Source organism: Coloeus monedula (genome assembly GCF_965178545.1).
Source record: "Coloeus monedula genome assembly, chromosome: 8".
NCBI classification, from domain to species: Eukaryota; Metazoa; Chordata; class Aves; order Passeriformes; family Corvidae; genus Coloeus; species Coloeus monedula.
The window spans coordinates 18,912,570-18,931,595 of record NC_138788.1 but is presented as its reverse complement, the minus strand read 5'-3'; the positions used below and the strand labels follow the sequence as shown (position 1 = coordinate 18,931,595).

Genomic DNA, 19,026 nt, shown 5'->3' with positions numbered 1-19,026 from the left:
TACAATTGTGAGTCATAGCTTTATCTAGTTAGAGATTTTTTGTGGGAGGGGGTTAAGGTGCTTCAAGTATAATTCATTTTAATGACAATAGCAACGGCTGCTGGATGCCAAAACCAGTCTTCTCTGTGCTTAAAATGACACTTCTGCTTTGTATTCAAGCTTAGTGTTTTAACAGTGTGGAAAGTCAGCAACTTGAATTTCTTCTGCATGGCCAGTGCAAACTGTTTAAAATATAAAATGAAATACAAAGGGATTCCAAGTGAAAGATACTTCCAAGTCATTGCAATCAAGCAAAAAAATAAGAATAAATGAGCAGGCAGCAATACAAGCTAAGACATTCTGAGCAGATCTGTCTTTACAAGAATGACTCACCCTTTTGGCTTTGTTCAGTGTTATTTACTGTCCAGTTATGGTCTTGTGTCTGTACATTTACCCTATCACTTGAAAAACTATACTTGTTGTAGTACTTTTTCATTTAGTCGTGATGATGTTCTCTATTTGCTTTGTCTTTTGTCAGGATTTTGTTTGTGTTGGCCCCTTCCAAGCAACCTCAAATAATCCTGTGAATAAAATGTAGGAAATAATCACTTGCCACTTGGGCAAAATTTCTATTTGAGCTTATAAGGGCTAGTGTTTTAAAGCAGATTTTTTTTTTTAAATATACATCATAAAATTGCTTTTTCTAAGTTTGTGCAGTAGCACCATTAACTTAAAAGTATATCTTAGTACAGGAAGTCTTGTTTTGTTTTCAATAATACCTGTAGCAAATCTTGGAATTTAAACATTTTATAGAGATTTCTTCTTTGCATATCAGTTTTTGTGATATGTTAGGTTCAAATAATTTAGAGATATTCAAGTAGCCTTGGATTTCTTCTTAGTTTAAATCTACCATAAAATGAAGCTTAGTATCAGAAGTTTCTGTCTTGTATATTGTATTCTTTTGGTTATAATTGAATTCAGTATGTGACTGAAAGTACTTCTAAAGAACACATTGTTAATGAATTAATGTGGTAGAGATTATAAATGGTAACAAGAAGAGAAACAATTCCCAGTTTCAGGCGAAGACTTTCAACAGTTTTTCACTGATGGAGGAGTCATTCTATGTACATTGCTGGTTCTAGTCACCTCCTTATTAACAGTATTTTCAAAGTGTGCCTGAATACCAGCTTTTTACAGTGAATTCAATTGTATAAAACAGCTGAATGTAACATAAAGCTAAACATGTTTATAAACTCTTCACTTATTTTTTCTGGTTTTCTTCTTCAGGAAATTTGACTAAAATTCTATCTTTGAATATGTTTCTATTAGTTGGGTCAGTGTTCCAAAGCAATATTGTGTTGTTTTTTCTTTCTTACACTAGCAGCTATATACAATTCTGTCATAAAAGTTTACAGCATTGATCCTTGATATCTGCAAAGAGGCTGTTTTACTGCTAAGCAAGCAGTTATGGTATCACATTTCTCACTTGTATTCGCCTTTGTAGGCCAGGAATGCTGAGGGAAGGTGATTCCACCTGTGCTGTTGTTTGTCTTGTGAATTTTTTCAGCTGATTTGTATTTTAAGATCATGGGCAGGTGCATGCAAAAGCAAATAGCTATATAAATCTTCAGGGTTCACTTAATCAGGGTGTTAGGACTCTCTATACACAGTGGTTTTAATATTTGCAAGGTTTTATGAAAGTGTTTGAATCATTGTGACTGTGGCAATAAAACTTAAGTGGAGTTAGCAGGCTAGCAGGTTATGAATCAGAAACTTCATCAGAATGAGCAACGCTCTAATGACTTCAAATCAACAAGCTGGTTTGTGGAAGGAAATGGAAATTGCTTGCAATTACCATGTTATGCTTCAGATTGAAGTCCCCAGGATGCTCTCTGGCTTTATGGATGAGATCCCTTTGTGCCTTTCCACCTCTGTTTTCAATGTAAAGAAGCTTCCAGAATTGTCTGATGCAAACTTGTTGCTGCTGATTTCTTGGGAAAATAAAACCTCTGCCACCTAAATGTACTAGAACACAGAAATAACTTCCTTTACCCTGGTATGTCTTGAAACCACCCTCCTTGATTTAAATTGCTAGCAAGTATTGCCCCCTCATCTTGACTACTGTAAATCTGGAAAAAGCAGAAACCGAGTTGCTGAAAAAGGCCCCTTAGCTAAAAGGTTGTTAAGAGACTATTCTTAAATATGTCATCCTGGACTTTGCCAGTTTTGCATTGCCACTTCCCAGTGAAGTACTAAGTAGTCTCTGTGACTTAAATCTTCCCTCCAGGGAGATTTTCCTATGGAATTTAGGCAAGGGCAGCTGATAGAATCAAATTCAGGACATGCAAACTAACACCCAGTTGCTGCATCTTTCATCTACCTGGTATCTGCTCTTCTACACTTTGTCTTGAAGTCCTCGAATTGATTGGGCTCTTCAGGACCTTCATGCATCTCACTGTTGTTGTAGTCTGTTTTGAACTTCAAAATTTCATTCACCTTGTATAACTCATTCCTGATGTCTGGGATCTCCTTGAAGATGTGGCAGGGCCTGGGAAGATGCAAAGCTTATTTCTGAAATCAGTCTTCACTCTTGGGACTCTGCCCTTAGCCCTTTTAGATATAGTTGCAAGCTGTCTTACCTGTGGAAGGACAAACCTTCTGCAGTGAAATATGCCATGAGCATGAACAAAGGCTTTATCTCTTCCTTGGGATAGCTTTCAGCTGCCCTTCCCTTCAGCATGATATCAAGAATGTGACAGATTTTATTCAAATACGAGGGCTTTTTAAAACTTAATGCATTAAAGCTTTTAACTTCCAGAGCCTACGAAGGAGATAGAAAATCTCTGCTTTTTTCACTCATCCCTTCACCGTTATAGAAATGCAGTGGGTACTGTTCAATTATTCATTCCTTTGGAGTCCAAATTTGATTTTTTGGTGTATTTGTTGATTATGTCCTCTTACTGGTGAACATAGAGTTCTGAAGTTGTTACAGATCTCGACTTAGTTTCTGTTGATGTTTATCAGTCTCTTTGGTGTATTTACCAATCATCTTTATATTTTTTGTGTTTGAATTATATGTAAAAAGTGGAGCATGGAAGCTTTAAGAAGAATTTTAAATAATGGTATGCAAAGTGACTTCTCCATAATGTGTGAACAGTATGGTACTAGTTCTGTGCAGAAATACTGAGTAATACAGAATTTCTGTGGAGTACAGCATGATTGAATTTGAAGCAACCATTTTAATTCTGGCATTTCATAAGTTGTGAATGCTTACGTTGTTCTGTGAGTGATGCATAATTTAAAGATTTCCATTAAGGCTACTATGACTAATGTAATATTCTGACTGCAGAATCTATGCAGCTTCTATTAACTGTTTTAAGATTTATCATTTCTGTTTTGTTTGAACAGTAGGTTCCTTTGTGGCTAATGTTTCCAGTGTGCATTTTTAATGATTTAATTAAATAAGTTTAAGCACACTGTATTTCTCTTGGGATTGAGACCCTAGTGTTTGCATCTTTTATACCTTGTTTGGAAAAGAAAAAAGTGTTTCCTCCAACAGATAGCTTAATCCAAGCTGCAGCTTTCCCTGACAGCTTTGAGTTGATATGAGTATTGATTGCCACTGAGAAAAGAGGACCTAGTAGTGCCAAAGATTTTCATGCATTGAGCCAGATAAAGAAATAGACCTGGCTAAAAATAGAAAAAAATCCTGTTACATACATTCAGCAGGGTGCTTCCTCAAATTGTTTGAAAGTGACTGTGCAACCCTTGGTCAAATCCCTGAGTTTTGCTGAAAATAGACAGAGCTTAATTCTTCTGCCTACACTTTCAACAGTTCAATTTGTTACCTAAAGCAACACTCTAGATTAACAACTTAGTTGTAATAAAACTAGTAACACTTTATTTTGAAGCCTTTTGCTCTGTTCTTTTTCTTGTAATGTTTGGATGATGTGCAGAAAACGGTGGCATTATACAAATTTAGTAACCTCTGTATGGGAGGGTGTCTCATGACTGAGAATGCATTTTGGTAGCTGACAGGGAAGATCAAGCTGCTGCTTTGACAGTTAATTTTTATTGCTTTTCTTCCCTGTGCATTAAGCAGTCATGGCACCATAGCCTGCCAGTAGCTGTTTAATATTAGATATGCTCATAAAAATTTTAATTATCACCTTTGAATGATGTTTAATCTACAGTTGTCAGAAAATATGAAACACATGGCACTAGGAAATAAATTATATCCCTCTTGACAATATTTCCTTTCAAATACGGGAAACTGAATTCTGCACATTCAGTCGAGGGCAGTAGAATATTCTTTCCCCATCAAAACAAAACAAAAAGGAGTTAGAATGCAGGCTTGGTGAGGTTGACAGTCTCTTCTATGGCAACTAAAACCTGCAAACTAAATCAGCTGCTGGTGTATAAATAAGATACTTTGTACAACAAAATTGCAACAGTCAAAATAAAACAAGCATTTTTTAATGTACTGGATTGGTACAAAAACTCACATAATTTGTCTTGAGTAATATGGTTTATAGAGAACCTGTGCTTGTTTCTTGATGAAAAAACAGGTTTGAAGATGTAATGTATTTGCCTCTTTTCATAATCTGTGTTTTATGAAGTAGTAATTAAAACAGTTCTCAGAATTTCTCATGGCTGATGTTACAGTAATAACTCTTAAAATGCTCGTAAAGACACAGCTTTCTTATCTCTGCTCGTCACACAACTACTGTTATTGGTGTCTGCTTTTCTCAGTACATTGTCGGTGACTTTTGCAGGAGGATAGAGCAGGTATATGTGTTGATCTTGTCTTCATTTCTCCTTTCCATTTGTGATGGTGAAGGCCATTAAGTGTTTGAACTGCTTTTCCCGTTGTATTCTTACTCTTGGAAACCTTTCAGGCAGAAATCCTGTAACTTGAAGACACTTGTTATCCCAGTACCCTGTGTTTGCTTCAGTTAGGATTTAGACTCTAGGTTTGGATATTGCCCAGCCTGCATCATTGCTGTCCTTGCTATCTGTGGCTGTGGGCTCTACCTGTTTAGTTTGAGAGGAGGGGCACTGTCTTCACCTCAGACATGAAATTAAGAGGTACATGCCTGAAAAACACCAGCTATCCCCAGTCATCTCTAGCATCCAGAGAAGGCTTATTATTGCCAAGAGTGAAGAAAGTTGTTTTACCAGTCATCAGTCTGAGCAGGTAGACTACCTGTGAGTCAGACAATGAGTGGAAAGCAAGAAAGAAGATGCTGCTGAGTTCAACGTGATGTGTACAACCAGTACTGGTTTTGTTGGTCATCTTACTGAGACCACCAGGTTGCTGTCACCAGGAGGGTGGTCTTACCTCAGCAGAAAGAACAACATTCACATCTTCATTTTGGACAACGTATCAGAGCCAGGTGGGAGTAGGAGGCATTCCTGAGCCTGTGCTATGGTTCATCCTTATTTGCTCAATTGGGTTTCCTTTGTGCTGCAAAATTATCACAGATAATTTTAGACTTCTGAAATGGCTCCAGGATAAAAGGAAAAAAATGTATTTCACTTTCAGGTGTCCTCAGAACACAGCATAGAATTAAGACAGGTGGCATTTCACTGTTTAACAAAATGCTGACTTTACCTAGTGCTGCTACAAGGTATCACTGAAGATGCTGGCTGTTCTGTTTGAAATCAGTTCATTTTTCAGCACAATGGATAACAGAATGTAAGATGTTACACCATTATCAGTCATGCTTTGATCTGATAATGAAACCACAAGCACTCAGATTTTCTGATGGATGCCAATTATAGGTTTACTGGGGACAGCTTGACTGTACTTACTGAAGTCATTATGCAAGGAACCTTGGTCTGTCTCAGGTTGTTTTATGCAGATGAATATTTTAGATTTCAGAGCTACTGCTGAGTCAGTTTTCTGGATAACACAACAGCCAAGCCCTGCTGGATGAAGTTGGGCCTTGTCCTTGCCCACCCGATTTTAAGGCATTCAGCTTTGCAGAGGGTGTCACTAGAATGAAATGCTACTGACAGCCTTTTTTCATCCAGGAGTTTGCCAGCTAATCAGTAATTAGGCCTGGATTTTCCTTGCTTGGTTCTGTGTCCAAGGTTATATTCTTTCTGTGTGGATTCTGTTAAAATAGACATATTTTGCAAGATGGACAAATACAAGATGCTGAGTGTAGTTCCAGGTGAGCTTAGAGCCCAGGGCTGTTCCTGGGCAGTTTCTTTATGCAGTAAAGCAGTGAATTCTCTTTCTACCACTGTCCCCACTCCCCAGTCAGGGGAGATTTCCAAGGTCAAGAAATTAAGCTACAGTCATCTTAAAACCTGCACTGTAAAAGACAATTGTGTCTGTGTGAGCAGTACCGATGCCCTTTCATGCTGCCTGGGTCTGAGCTTTCTGCCTCAGCCAGGTGTGAAACCTACCTGTCAGAACAACACCGCAGAGCCCCATGGACCACCCGACGCATCCGGATGGCCTTGCTGCAGGAAGCAGAGCACTCTCCTCTTGGAAATGGAAATGGTTTCATTATGTTCAGCTGAGAAATTCTTTGGATCCTATCCAAGCCTTAATTCTTGAACATCTCTTCTACCCACTGTACCTCAAAGAAGCTGTAACTTTTTAGTGAGGATTTAATAAACGTAGCACTCAAGATGATGCTCTTTGACGTTTCTGATACTTTTTGACATTTTTCTCTGAAAATTCTCATCTGCTCATTCCTTTAGACTGAACAGTTTTCAAGGGCAGAACCTGTATCCATTGAGTGCGTTGTATGCTTCTCCTGAAATTTATTTTTAGGCAACCTCAGTGTCTACTTAAACATTATGCTTGCTTACCTGTGTTTTTTGAGTAATGGAAGGAGGATAAATGGGAGATACTAAATTAACTGTGTAAAAACTGCTGTATTGTTATTATATTACTTATACTGCAAGTGTAAGTACAACATAGGGTCTCCTTATTTACCAGTGAAGCTTCCTATTTTAATGGCTCGTGAAGTAATTGTTTAATAACCTCTCCTCAAAGATATACAGAGCAGTCTGGAAAGTGCTTCTGCTTGTTGACCCACCAGTTTGGTGTACCCCTCCTGTGAAGCATGAAGGCTTGTTCCATCCAACCCCAGGCAATGTTTTCCCTTCACGTCTGACCTAAGCTAGCCAGTAATAGAAGAATAACCCACTGACTTTAGCCAAATATAGTCTTAAATTTGTGTGATTCACCTAATGCTGAGTTTGTATTGAGCTAATATCATTCTTTTCAGCCACTTGATGTAGATTTCTTAGATACAACATACATGAGCAGCTTTTATTTATCCTTAGAGTAACTGCTTCTTAAGCAAGTCAATGTGCGCTCGTAGACCTGTTCCTCTCTCCGTTGTTTTGCATTAATGTGCTGCCATGGACTTTGCATTTTGCTGGAGTGAAGACAAATGTACCTCCTTTGCTCAGGAGGCACCGGGGTGTACACAGACCCTCAGGCTACAAAGCCATTAAAAGGCAGTATTTTCATATGTTTGCGTAGAAAAGGCCACAGGGTCAGTATTCAGAACTGTGGTGATTGCATTATGGGCAACTGCTCTGTCTTTAGTTATCAATATCAAAAAGTTACCAAACTGTCTAATGCTAATTCATTTTGTGCTAAAGATTTACGAGTAGAGAATGTCTTGCTTAACACTTGAAATTTTCCTATTTTGGAAGATAAATTATGTTGCCTTTAAGGAATAGAAAACATGGAGCTGGATAAGTATAGTGGCAAAACAAAGATTCATGGTAGATTTTTAGAGAGGCTGTTCCATTAGAAAGAGCTGTAACATTGGCTTGACCTTTCCAGCATTGTGCATAAACTTGATTTCTATATGTAAGTAGAGTCATTATGCTTCTAACTTGTGTATCTTTGCATACCAGTGGTTGCTGGTTTCTTTGTCAGTCTGTGTTCTTGATTTCCTGGTAGGTGCATAGTGGAAAAAATGGAACCCAAAATTGAATCAAAATTGGTAGCATTCTGACATGGTTTTGTGATTCTTATTGGGTTGATTGGTTGGTTGGTTGGTTGGTTTGTTTGGGGTTTGTTTGGGGCTTTTTGTTGGGTTTTTTGTTTTGCTTTGGGTTTTTTGTTTGTTTGGTTTGGGTTTTTTTGGTTGGTTGGTTTTGGTTTGGTTTTGTTTTTTTGATTGGATTAAAAATTTTGTACCCAACAGTTGTAGTTTTGTGTGCAACTACCTAACTGTTAGATGCTAATCCCCAGAGCTAGCACTCTCTGCAAAACTGTGAAAGACGCTGACAACACTTTCTGTTATGAAGTACCATGAAGATTTCCTTTTATTTCTTGTGCAATGTATTGGGTATAATGGTTAGATGGAAACAGTAAAGCAACCTGTAATGGTTCTGTTCTCTCAAGTGATGCATGAAAATACACTTAATGATGTTTATTAGAAAGTCTGTCAGGAAAAAAATGCTTCCATTTGATAAAATACACGTTGACTAATGCTTCTTAAGTAGGAGTATGATTCTACAGCAATAACTACTAAGGACTAATACTGGTTGATTATCTTCTACTGTTGTCTTAGACCTGCTTTTTTTTAATTACAACTCTAATTTTTTGCTTGCAGGTGGCAGTGTGCTGTATTTGTTTCTTTGTCATCCTTCCATTGAACCTCGTTGGGACGATTCTTGGCCGAAATCTGTCAGGACAGCCTAATTTTCCATGTCGTGTCAATGCAGTGCCTCGTCCTATACCAGAGAAGAAATGGTAAAGACAAGCATAAATGTTAACTAGAAATATTCACTTCAGTACATTTAAATTGGTGTTCTGGTGTTCAGTTTTAATGAAATAACTCCTTTTAATTTAAAGTGAGTCGTGCCTAGAAGAACTGCTCAACTGACATTTTCTTAATATGATTTTTCTTTGAATTAAAACACCATGGTTAATAGTTGTAGCAGATTTTACATTCCTGGATCACAGATTCACATTTTGCCTGAAATGCTATTTAGTCCCTATTTAAAGGGGGTGGTGCCAACTCAGTTCTTGTATAGGTATATTGACACTAAAACTTCTCCTCTTCAGTTAATGCCTCTTACAGGTTTAGGATTGAATGTGCCTTGGAGGCAGAACTGTTCTGATTAATGGTCTCCATACAGAAGCTGAGACATATTTGCAGGGTTACTGTGGGGAGAAGCTTGCAATGCTGTTCCCAATTCTGTGCTTTTGTTGATGGCACAGAGCCTAAAATATTGCAGGTATATGGTTTGAATTGTGAAGAAGCCTTTATAATTTTTGAAGTGGATGTAAAGGGGTGCCTAGTCTCAAAAAGCATACTTAGGTTTTTGGAAAATTACGAATGCAATCACTTTTTCCTATTAATTTAATTCTGAGGTGGAAGCAGCAAGCTACGGAAATTAAAATATCCTCAGAGGATTTTTTGAATATATTTTTCTTGCTTTCCCTATTCAGAGGAATGGAACAGACAAAGTGAGAGGGGCGCTGAAACATGTAAGCCTGTAATGTCCTAGTGGGTTGTGCAGCTCAGATGTTAAAATTTAGTTTGTATTGTAACCTGTATCTTGGGAATCCGATGGATTTTTCTGGATCAGCATGACAGTTAAAGATACTTCTCTTGACGATGATGAAGTAACACACCATCAACTTAGACAAGTCTCCCTATAAATAATACAAGAAGCTGCAAATTAAATTACTGGTTACTGGCTAGATTCAGCATCATTGCAAGTACCACAGAGAGGTCACTTTTTAGTGACAGTGTCTTCTACAGGTAGCTGGATATTCATTTTTAGCTAAATGTTCATGACTCAGTATAGCATTAAAAATGAACGCTGGTTCTTATTTATGTAACTGTTATCCTGTGAAATTTTCCTTGCACTTTTTGCTGTATTTGTAGCCATCAACAGCTACAATGTGTTTTCACTGCCTTCATTCACAGCTGGTGGATGTCATGGGGCTTGATTGCTTAGGCTCTTTCTGTCAAGAAAGCTTCTTTCCGTGGCCTTAAGGCTGGTTAGATGACTAACCTAATGCCTGCAGGTAATAGGCATGAGCCTCATGTTTTGTTTCAGCTTTCCCCAAGAATAACTTTTTCTTTTATCCATACACATGACATTTTTGAGGGAATCTTTCTAATATACTGGTAAGAAACAGAAATGTTCTTGTTAGCATGCCTTTTAAACAATGTTCTGTGCTATATTAATTATCTGGTCTTAATATGTTTATAAATGAAATATTTTAATTGTCCCTAACTAATTCTACTATCTTTCAGGTTCATGGAGCCAGCTGTTATTGTTTGCCTAGGTGGAATCCTCCCTTTTGGATCAATTTTTATTGAAATGTGAGTACGTCAGCTGTTTCCCCGTTTGATTAAAAATTACAATTTACGTTAAATTACAATATCATCTGCATATTTTGTTTACTCTCGTCAGGTATTTCATTTTTACTTCATTCTGGGCTTACAAGATCTACTACGTTTATGGCTTTATGATGCTGGTTCTGGTTATCCTCTGCATTGTGACAGTTTGTGTGACCATCGTTTGTACGTATTTCCTGCTAAACGCAGAGGATTACAGGTGGTAAGTGTTACGGTATTTTAGTACTTAACCAGACAGTGAGACTTTTGTAATAGAAGAAGTGTTTCTTCAGTCTAGATGGGTCTTTTCCAAGTGCATTGTGCATCTTCTTGGGAAGCCTTTTGGCTAGTTGTGTGATGGACATGCATGTTTACTTTCAGGCAATGGACGAGCTTTCTTTCTGCGGCATCAACTGCGATTTATGTTTACATGTACTCCTTTTACTACTACTTTTTCAAGACAAAGTAAGTGATAGTTTTCTTGCTTGAATATCAGGTTGCTATATTGCCAAATAAGTTTTATTGATAAAAACCGGGAGAAATACCTAGCACAAATTTCTATCTTTCTTTTTCAGGATGTATGGCTTGTTTCAAACATCATTTTACTTTGGTTATATGGCAGTATTTAGCACAGCTTTGGGAATAATGTGTGGTAAGTTTCAGATATTTTGAGTTTTCTAACATTTTTTCAGACTCATATTTCTGACCTTAGCTCATAGTTTTGGTGGTGGAATATGTATGTCTGCAAGATCTGCTCAAAAAATCTTTAAGAAGAATCCAGAGAGTTTTCTGTTTGTACTTGGTTTCCTACCTGATATAGGAGATTCCTATGGATTGTGTCTTCTGATACGAAGATAATTTATGTACTGTGCAGAGAATTTCACCCTCAGTGCAAGTTTGAGAGACTCAGTATTTGGCAAGAAATCCTGCAAAATAAATTCCAAATGAAGTTGAGACCATGCTAGCATTTTGCTTTGGAATTTTTACTGTTGCCCAAGACAAGGAGCTAGGTGCACTCATTGAGCCATCAGTGATAGCACACTGATGACAGTACCATCTGTATCTTGTGGCGTGTATATATGAGGGTGAGCAGAACAGAGGACTGCAAATTTGAAGATAACCTTTGAGAAATAAGTATTGCAATATTCACAGGTGAGGAGAGTGCAGGGTGCTCCTGTGTGCAGCTGGATTTCATTGCTTTTTAAGATGCTATTTTGACAGATGCTTAGAGAAAAACATAGTACATGTCAGGGAGGTCATCTGAGAAAGCCAAACACTTTTTCAAGTGTTAACTTCATTATTTCCTTAATGACCTTCAGAAAGTGCTTCTTGATTCTTTTGCACTTTTCTATAATGCTGGGGTTTTTGTAAGTGATCTTAATTTAATACTTCTTTGTAGTGAATGAATAGTTGTATAACAAGTGGAAAGGTTTCTTAGAGTTATATTTGAGGCATGAGATGTCTTACAGGAACTTACTTCTGTAAAGTATACATTTCCTGGTATCTCAAGAGGGTGGGTAATACCACAATGCTTTATAAAAAGGGGAGGGAATTCATCGCTTAACAGCTGAATACCTGTTCCCCTTTTCTCTCATACAATTTAGTCTTGCTTCATCAGGTTCTTGGCACATTACAAGACTTCCCTGCTGTTTTGGTAGTCTTGCAGCCATTTTTTTTCTTTACTAGGCTTATACTTTTCAGCTCTAATGTTTTCTTTCTAAAGTGCTCAGGCCAGTATTGATTAAAACGTCTATGATGCAAAAGCCAAGCTTGTCCACCAGCTTCTGTAATCAAAATGTTTTTTAAAACATGAAAAAGATTGTCAAATGCTTACTTCTCATGGTGGGACACTATTTGATGGAACATTAGCGTAAAATCCAAATTTTTCAATAACATAAAATATTTCAGCACACTAAACTTTATTTCCACAGCTCTATTGAGATTTCTTTCTGTCTTTCTAAGTATGTTGGAAGAGAAGCTGTGAGATTCCTTTTTACCGATAAGTCCCATTTTCAGCATGTGGAGTGGCAAAAAAAAATCCCCTGTCAAAAAGCATTTGTGTAGGGAACTTGCAGCTATTGAGGTCTAACAAATACATTTGTGTTAAAGACTTGTGCAGTGTGTGTGCTACTGACTGTAGGTCTGTGAAAAGTGTGTGGAACTGTTCTTTGGAGGCTCACACCAGTGGGTGTATTGGGTATCACAGCTGGATGTGCGATGAACTAGTTAGGGCCCAGAGCAGCCACAGGGGAACTCTCTGTAGGCATGGATCATCCAGCTCTGGGTTTAATGCCCTTGACAATGCCTAGTGAACTCAATACCACATGTAGTGGGATGCTTTGATCCACAAAGTTTGCTGCTCTCCGAGAGCATCTCGGGTCTGGGACTGGACATTAGGGAGCCCATGAGAATTTCCAAACCTTTTGAGCTTCCCTCTTAGTGGCAGAAAAGGTTAAGACTCATTTCCCAACTTAGGGGAAGGCTTAGGAGCTACATAACTTAGGCCTCTTGCAATACCACACTTCAGCATTCAGATAAGTACTCTAAGTATACTTAAAGAGCTTTTAAAAGAATTTGGTCCTTACAAAGTCACAACTGTAGTAATTGGTTATTGGTTTGAAGCCATAGATGGGAATTAATCTCTTTTTGCTTTGTGGTTGCTCTTCCTCAGTATTTGGATTTTTCTCTTTATTTAAAAGCTTATTGTTCTGCTGAAATATGCTTGCAGTCTATTTCTGCTAAACCTACGTAGGCCATAACCAGGTTATAAATATAATCTGGTAAGGTGTTTAATAAATAAATAAATAAAAAATTTCCTTTTACTATGTTTTTTTTCATTCAAATGAGCTGGCTGCCCTGCATTTGAATCAGGAGGACATTCTTTAGTCCTCATCGCCCGGGGTTTCTGCCTCCCTGCTCCATGTTTTATTCAATGCCTGTGAAGTAGCCTTGAGGCTTAATCCCTGCCTTGGGTATTGGCCATTAGTGGCCTTCATGGATAAGGCTCCTCTCTGATTCAGAATAGGTTATGATTTGTTTATGGGGATGAGAGCTTGTGGTCTCTTTTGACTGCTGCTCTCTACTCCTCCCCCTCACTTCCATCTCATGCATTCTCTAGATCCCAAGTGAAACACAGTTAATGCTTTGTTCTCTCAAATCTCTGTGATACCTGGCATCACATCACTAGAGAAACTTTCAAAGAACGAGTTCTGGAATGTACCTCAGTTTAGCAACTGAAATGGGCATTGGATCTGCTGGCAGTGTTTGCTTTAACAGGAAGAACCTGGAGAGTCTTAAAGCAGGAGTTCAGTGCCATTATTTTGTTCGTTTACTTCATAAGACAGAAGATGAATTTCTTGACAAGCTGCAGAAGAGTCTGCATGTGCTTCTGTATGATGTCAAGCTCACATCACCTCTTCACAGCCTGTGCTTGGGTCTGTCCAAATGTTGCACTGGTCTCTCCTTGAACAGCCAGGCTTTCCTTCTGCTGCATTCTCAGCTTGCTTGCAAGCAGCAACCTGATCTTGTGTGTGCTGTACTTGTTTTAATAGGACTCTGCTTTCCCCAAGTTAATAATGCAAATCCCTGGTTTGCTGGCCAGTGCAATAGTTGCCATGATATTTAACAACTTGGAATGCTGTGCTGTACAGAAGCTGAATCCAAAGGCTCTTTACCACTCCAAAAACATTGGAATGATTTATCATGTTTGCCTTGTGCAGATTTCTTGATTAGGTATGAATATTGGGCTTTTGAGGGTCTAAAAATCAAAACTTTGTGACAGTTTAATGGCCGTCTTCATAAATCATCCCATCAGGCTCCAGGATTTAAAGAACTCTTCAGGATCTGAATAATTCCGTAGTCAGCAATGCCAGCTGCAGGTCTGTACAGCCTTAATATGTAAAGGCAAAAATATCACTTGATATTTTTAGTGGAAAGTTTGGCATAAAACTTTTAGCATTGGTTAGACTTTTATATTTAACATGTCTTCTGCAGTTCTGGTGCATCCTAGTTCACTGCAGTACTTTGTTCTGGGCTTTTCCCTATTGATTCAAGGAAGGAAGAATATCTTTTCTCTTAAGAGTCTATTCTTTACCAGGCGTCCACGCATTTAATGTTAGGAATTCTCTGTAGTGATTTTCAGACCCTGACTTCTCTATCCATCCTGTATTTTATGACTGTGTTGGCAGTCAGACGGCAGTTGTCTAATTCTTGCTTGATTTTCAACTTCAAACATGACGATTAACCAAATTGACTTACTCTCATTTTGCTTGGAAGAGATAAAGACATTCCCTGCTGATATTGTAAGACCACAGTATTTACTGAGCCCGGCAAACCTGAGGTTCTGGGTTTGACCAGGTTGCTGAATCTCTTTCTGAGAAGAGGCCTTAGTCCAGTGCATTTCTTTAATTTTTCTAGATGTCCCTAATACTGCAGTATTTTGGATTCTGCATAAAATGTTGTCCCTACCAAAAACTCAGTGACCTGTTCTTTCATTACTGCTGTGACAATGCATACTTTGCTCATGACTCCTACTAATTTGAAAACCACAGGTTGCAATTTCTTTAACTACTAACTGCTACTTGTTAATGTCTTTGTACAGACCTCCTTGGAGTGTAAGACTCCTGGGATGGGGATCTATTATTATTTGTGCCTTGTGGGAGGGAAGAAACCATCTGCCAATAAAACACTCATCCAGAAGGCATGTAACTTATAATAAAAACCCGCCCTCCCATCCACCTTCCCTGCAGAGTGGGTGATTGTATGTTTTTTACCCTCTTCTCAGAAAAAATGGACTTGGTTATTGGCAGCAGTAGGGGGGCTGCTATATTTATCAAGGCCAAGTGAGCATGGCCTCTTGGTAAGATGGCTTAATGGATTTAGATTGCTAGACAGGGGAAGTTGCTGCCAGCCATTCAGGGGAGCATGGATAATTAGAGTTTGAGAACCAGTATTGCAGGTAAAGAAGTTTCTGTGCGCAGAGTATGTGCTTTATGTGACTTTCTCTGTTTAAGTGTGTGTGGTTTCTATCACTGGCTTGTTTTGATGATCAGCTCTCTAACATATTCAATGTTTTTGGCTTATTTTGCAGGAGCTATTGGTTACATGGGAACAAGTGCCTTTGTTCGTAAAATCTACACTAATGTGAAAATTGACTAAGGAAATAAGAAAATTGAACTATGGATCAGCTCCTGTTTTCCTGGGGATGAACTTGCACAGCAAAAAGCACGAGAAGAGATTTGGGTTTTAACACTGGGCACCATATGGGTCTCCATTTTGTGGATGGCTTAAAGTAACATCTATTTCATTGATCCTAGGTTCTTACTGACTGCTTTCTCCAACTGTTCACAGCAAATGCTTGGATTATATACAGTAGGCATTACTACAGTACGTGGCTAATCTTTCCCCCCCAAAAAAAACCAACATCAAAAAACAAAAAAACCTAGCTCATTAAAGATGAATAGACTAGCTCTCTTCAGTGAAGAGGACAAACAGTTTGTTTAAAGCATTTGTTCCATTCAATAAAAAGAGGGAAACTTGGCTGCTAAAACTACTTGATTAGTAGTCTTCCTGGTACTCAACATTTCTAAATTATGTAAAAATGCTGTTCCAGAAAGATTACTCTTCTGATTTTTACTGCCATTGCCAGGATAAGGAGGTATGTTTTGTATTTTGAACTCCAGGTGCTTTTCGGTTTATTTGCAATATCAACTACCCTACACTCATTTGTTTAAAAAATAATTTAAAAATATATAAACCCCCCATATGCATGTAATATATCAGCTATTGTTCTAGTTGGACCAACTTCCCTTTATTTATCTTTAAAGTAATATCCAGCTACATCTTAAATCCATCCAAAGAAAATACAGTCTGAAGACGGGGTGTGTTCTCTGCAATGCAATTTACTGTACAGTTAGAAAGCAAAATGTTAAATGAAGAGGATTGTTTGTTTTTTAATAAACACACTGAGGTCTAGATTAAAACAAAACCAACATTTTAACTGAATGTCTAAAGTGATTTTCCTTTTTTCCAAGTTAGTCTTGCATATTTTTTTGGGGGGTTGGGTTGAATGAAGATTTTCCTTTAGACATCATACAAGGGGTAATAAGTGTATATAACATTAAATAATGTAACTTAGGTGTAGATCCCAAATGTATTTGGATGTACAGATTTACTACAGAGTACTTTTTCTGATGATTCGGTGTAAAAATGTGTGAATTCGGGTGGCTTTTTACATCTTGCCTGCCATTGCATGAAAAGTTGGGGTTTCTTCACAATGTGTGTATGTCATGCTTTTCTGTTCTATTTCTCAAGCTCTTACAGGAATTAAATTTGTAATTTAGAACATTTTAATTTTTGTTAGTCCTGTCTGAACACTTGTGTAACATCAAAAGCACAGTTGCTTTAGAGTGTTCAGAAAACTAAAATAAACTTTTCAGACAAAAATGTTTTGATTGTGAAAATAGATGAGTTTGCAATTGAGAATGTTTGAAAAGGCAACTCTGCTGAGCGCCAGTTTCTGTATACAATATTAGTGTGGTTTTCATCTATCAAAGCCCCCTGCTTTGAATTCAGAATTTGCTTACAACTGTATTGTACAGTACAACTCCAAAATGAATGACCAACCCAAAAAGATTCTTCTTGGCTGTGGATAAGTGTTTTGTGATCCAGCCAGTGTACTGGGAAAAGTGGGGGTAAGCGTGGACTGAAATAAATGAGCAAATAAAGGTTAAGTCTTTCTAAGATGACTGTTAATTATGCACTGTATTTAGCTAGAAGTATCCTGAATGTTTTTGTGACAGATTTGAGAGCCACTGGGCTTGATTTTTTTCATGGTTTTTTTTTAGACATCTGCCATGTAGGGATGTTTTCATCAGTGTGGCTGTCTGAAATAGAGCACCTGCCAATGGAGAAGGAAACTTCCTGAATTTAAAAAATGAGCCAAGCATTTGTATTGATTAGCACTGTACTGTCTCTATATAAAAAGTACTGATAATGCAGTAGCCACAATGAGAAACATCTGTATTCTGGCAGGGTTGTGTTGGAGCTTGGGTGAACTGTACAGGTGGGTAATAGTGGGAAGAAGTGCATCCTGCTGCATATGGCTTCTGAAAAGTATTTGAGCTTTCAGCTCTGATGTCCCTGGCCAATTTTAATCAATCTGTCAGAAAATAATTTTGTTTCAAGTGAATCATTGGTTTCTGTAGGTGAACACTCTGCTGCTCAACAGAATAATTTTTTTAAAGTTTTGAAGTACAGGCTGATTTTAATATGAGCTTATAAACTGGGTCAGTAGTTTGTCTTTGTTCCAAAACATGGAGACCTAAAGCAAAGAATGGATTTTGTACTAGTACTTGCTAGTGCATACAGCTGTGGGAAGCCCTCTTTTCATCCCTGTTCTTCTAAATCTGAAGTGAGAAGCCATTAGCTCCACACAATAAATACATTAAGTACTCTGCCAAGATAAAAGTTTTTTTAAAGGGAATGTTTTGATAATGGGTCTGCTTCTCTATTTAGAGCACTGCTATGTGATTAGTCTATCAGAAACTTCACTAAACCGTTTGTGAATTTCATTTAATCACTTTTTAATGCCACAGGATGGTGGGCTGCCTACTTGCTTTTTCTATCCTCTGGCATTACTGGCTTTTGCATATCCAGATAGGATTGTATATCTTCTAAAGTGACATTGAAAAGATACTTACTGCACTGGCATTGCTTTTGTTCTGCAAGCAAGTTCCTCCAGAGAAGTACTATGTTTAAATAATTCACATTTTTATACAGCCACCCTAGCACGTAAGTTGGGAGTTTGCTTTGTTTTCCCCCTTTTGGTTTCTGAAGGGAGTGCAAAATGTGACCAGTTTTCAACAGCTTGTCTTTATGGTTGCTGTTTGGGGCAAGGCTGTTTGCCCCCCTTCCCCCTCCTTGCCCTCCTCCCCAAAAATGTGGGTACAGCTTGAACCATCTTGCTTAATAGAAATTGGAAGCTCTCTGCTTAGATGATGTAGTCCTTCCTCTTTTATGGAAGAAATAAAGATCTTACAGACAACACTCCTCTTACCATGGTTGTTTCTTAAGAGTTTCTGGTTCTTGAATTCATGCTTTTTGATAACTCTTCAGTTGGCTGCTCAGTGCTTCTCTTCCCACTTCTGGTAGAGGGACCAGGGATTTGGGTAAATAGTTGCATAAGCAATAGCCAGTCTTGACCAAATGTTTTAGGTAAATACAACTGTAAATATTTTCAGTTGAGGCAGAGTGCACGTAGAAAGTGTCTCTTGTAATTAATACATAAAAAGTGGTGAATGCTGGATTGGAGGAAATGGAGACTGCAAATAATCATTACATTATGCTCTTTTTGTTGTCTGAATGTTTTGAAGCCACAGTGTCTATTAATTCCTCTCCAGAATTACATTCCAAAGTGTGTAAAGGGCACACAAATTGTTTTTTGTAGGATAGTCCTAGGTGTATTTCTTTAACAAGTTTCAGGTTATAAAACAAACCCAGAACACTAACACTTTTTACACTTTTGGTACTAAAACAGTAAAATTGATAGCACGTTCTTATCACTATCTTTAATGCAGAGCTAAGACAAATGAGAAAGTTACATTTTGCTCTAGCTTCAACATCAGCATCTAGCCAAATTTGCCCCATGAGGTATATATACACAGCTTCACTGAAGACAGCAAAATTCTGTAATTGTGAGTGCTTCAGG

The 19,026-nt window shown here is 37.9% G+C and overlaps 1 protein-coding gene across 5 annotated transcripts in view; it reads left to right on the top strand.

The window, feature by feature from the left end:
• TM9SF3 (transmembrane 9 superfamily member 3) overlaps positions 1–17,060 on the top strand; it is a 45,570-nt gene extending 28,510 nt beyond the window's left edge. For all 5 annotated transcript variants that reach the window (XM_082286051.1, XM_082286053.1, XM_082286052.1 and 2 more), the window contains exons 10-15: positions 8,577–8,716; positions 10,236–10,304; positions 10,396–10,542; positions 10,701–10,784; positions 10,895–10,971; positions 15,409–17,060. In XM_082286051.1, coding sequence (XP_082142177.1) covers positions 8,577–8,716; positions 10,236–10,304; positions 10,396–10,542; positions 10,701–10,784; positions 10,895–10,971; positions 15,409–15,476 — 585 coding nt within the window. In that variant the 3' untranslated portion in view covers positions 15,477–17,060. The remainder of the gene's footprint in view (positions 1–8,576; positions 8,717–10,235; positions 10,305–10,395; positions 10,543–10,700; positions 10,785–10,894; positions 10,972–15,408) is intronic.
• Positions 17,061–19,026: the final 1,966 nt, after the last annotated feature.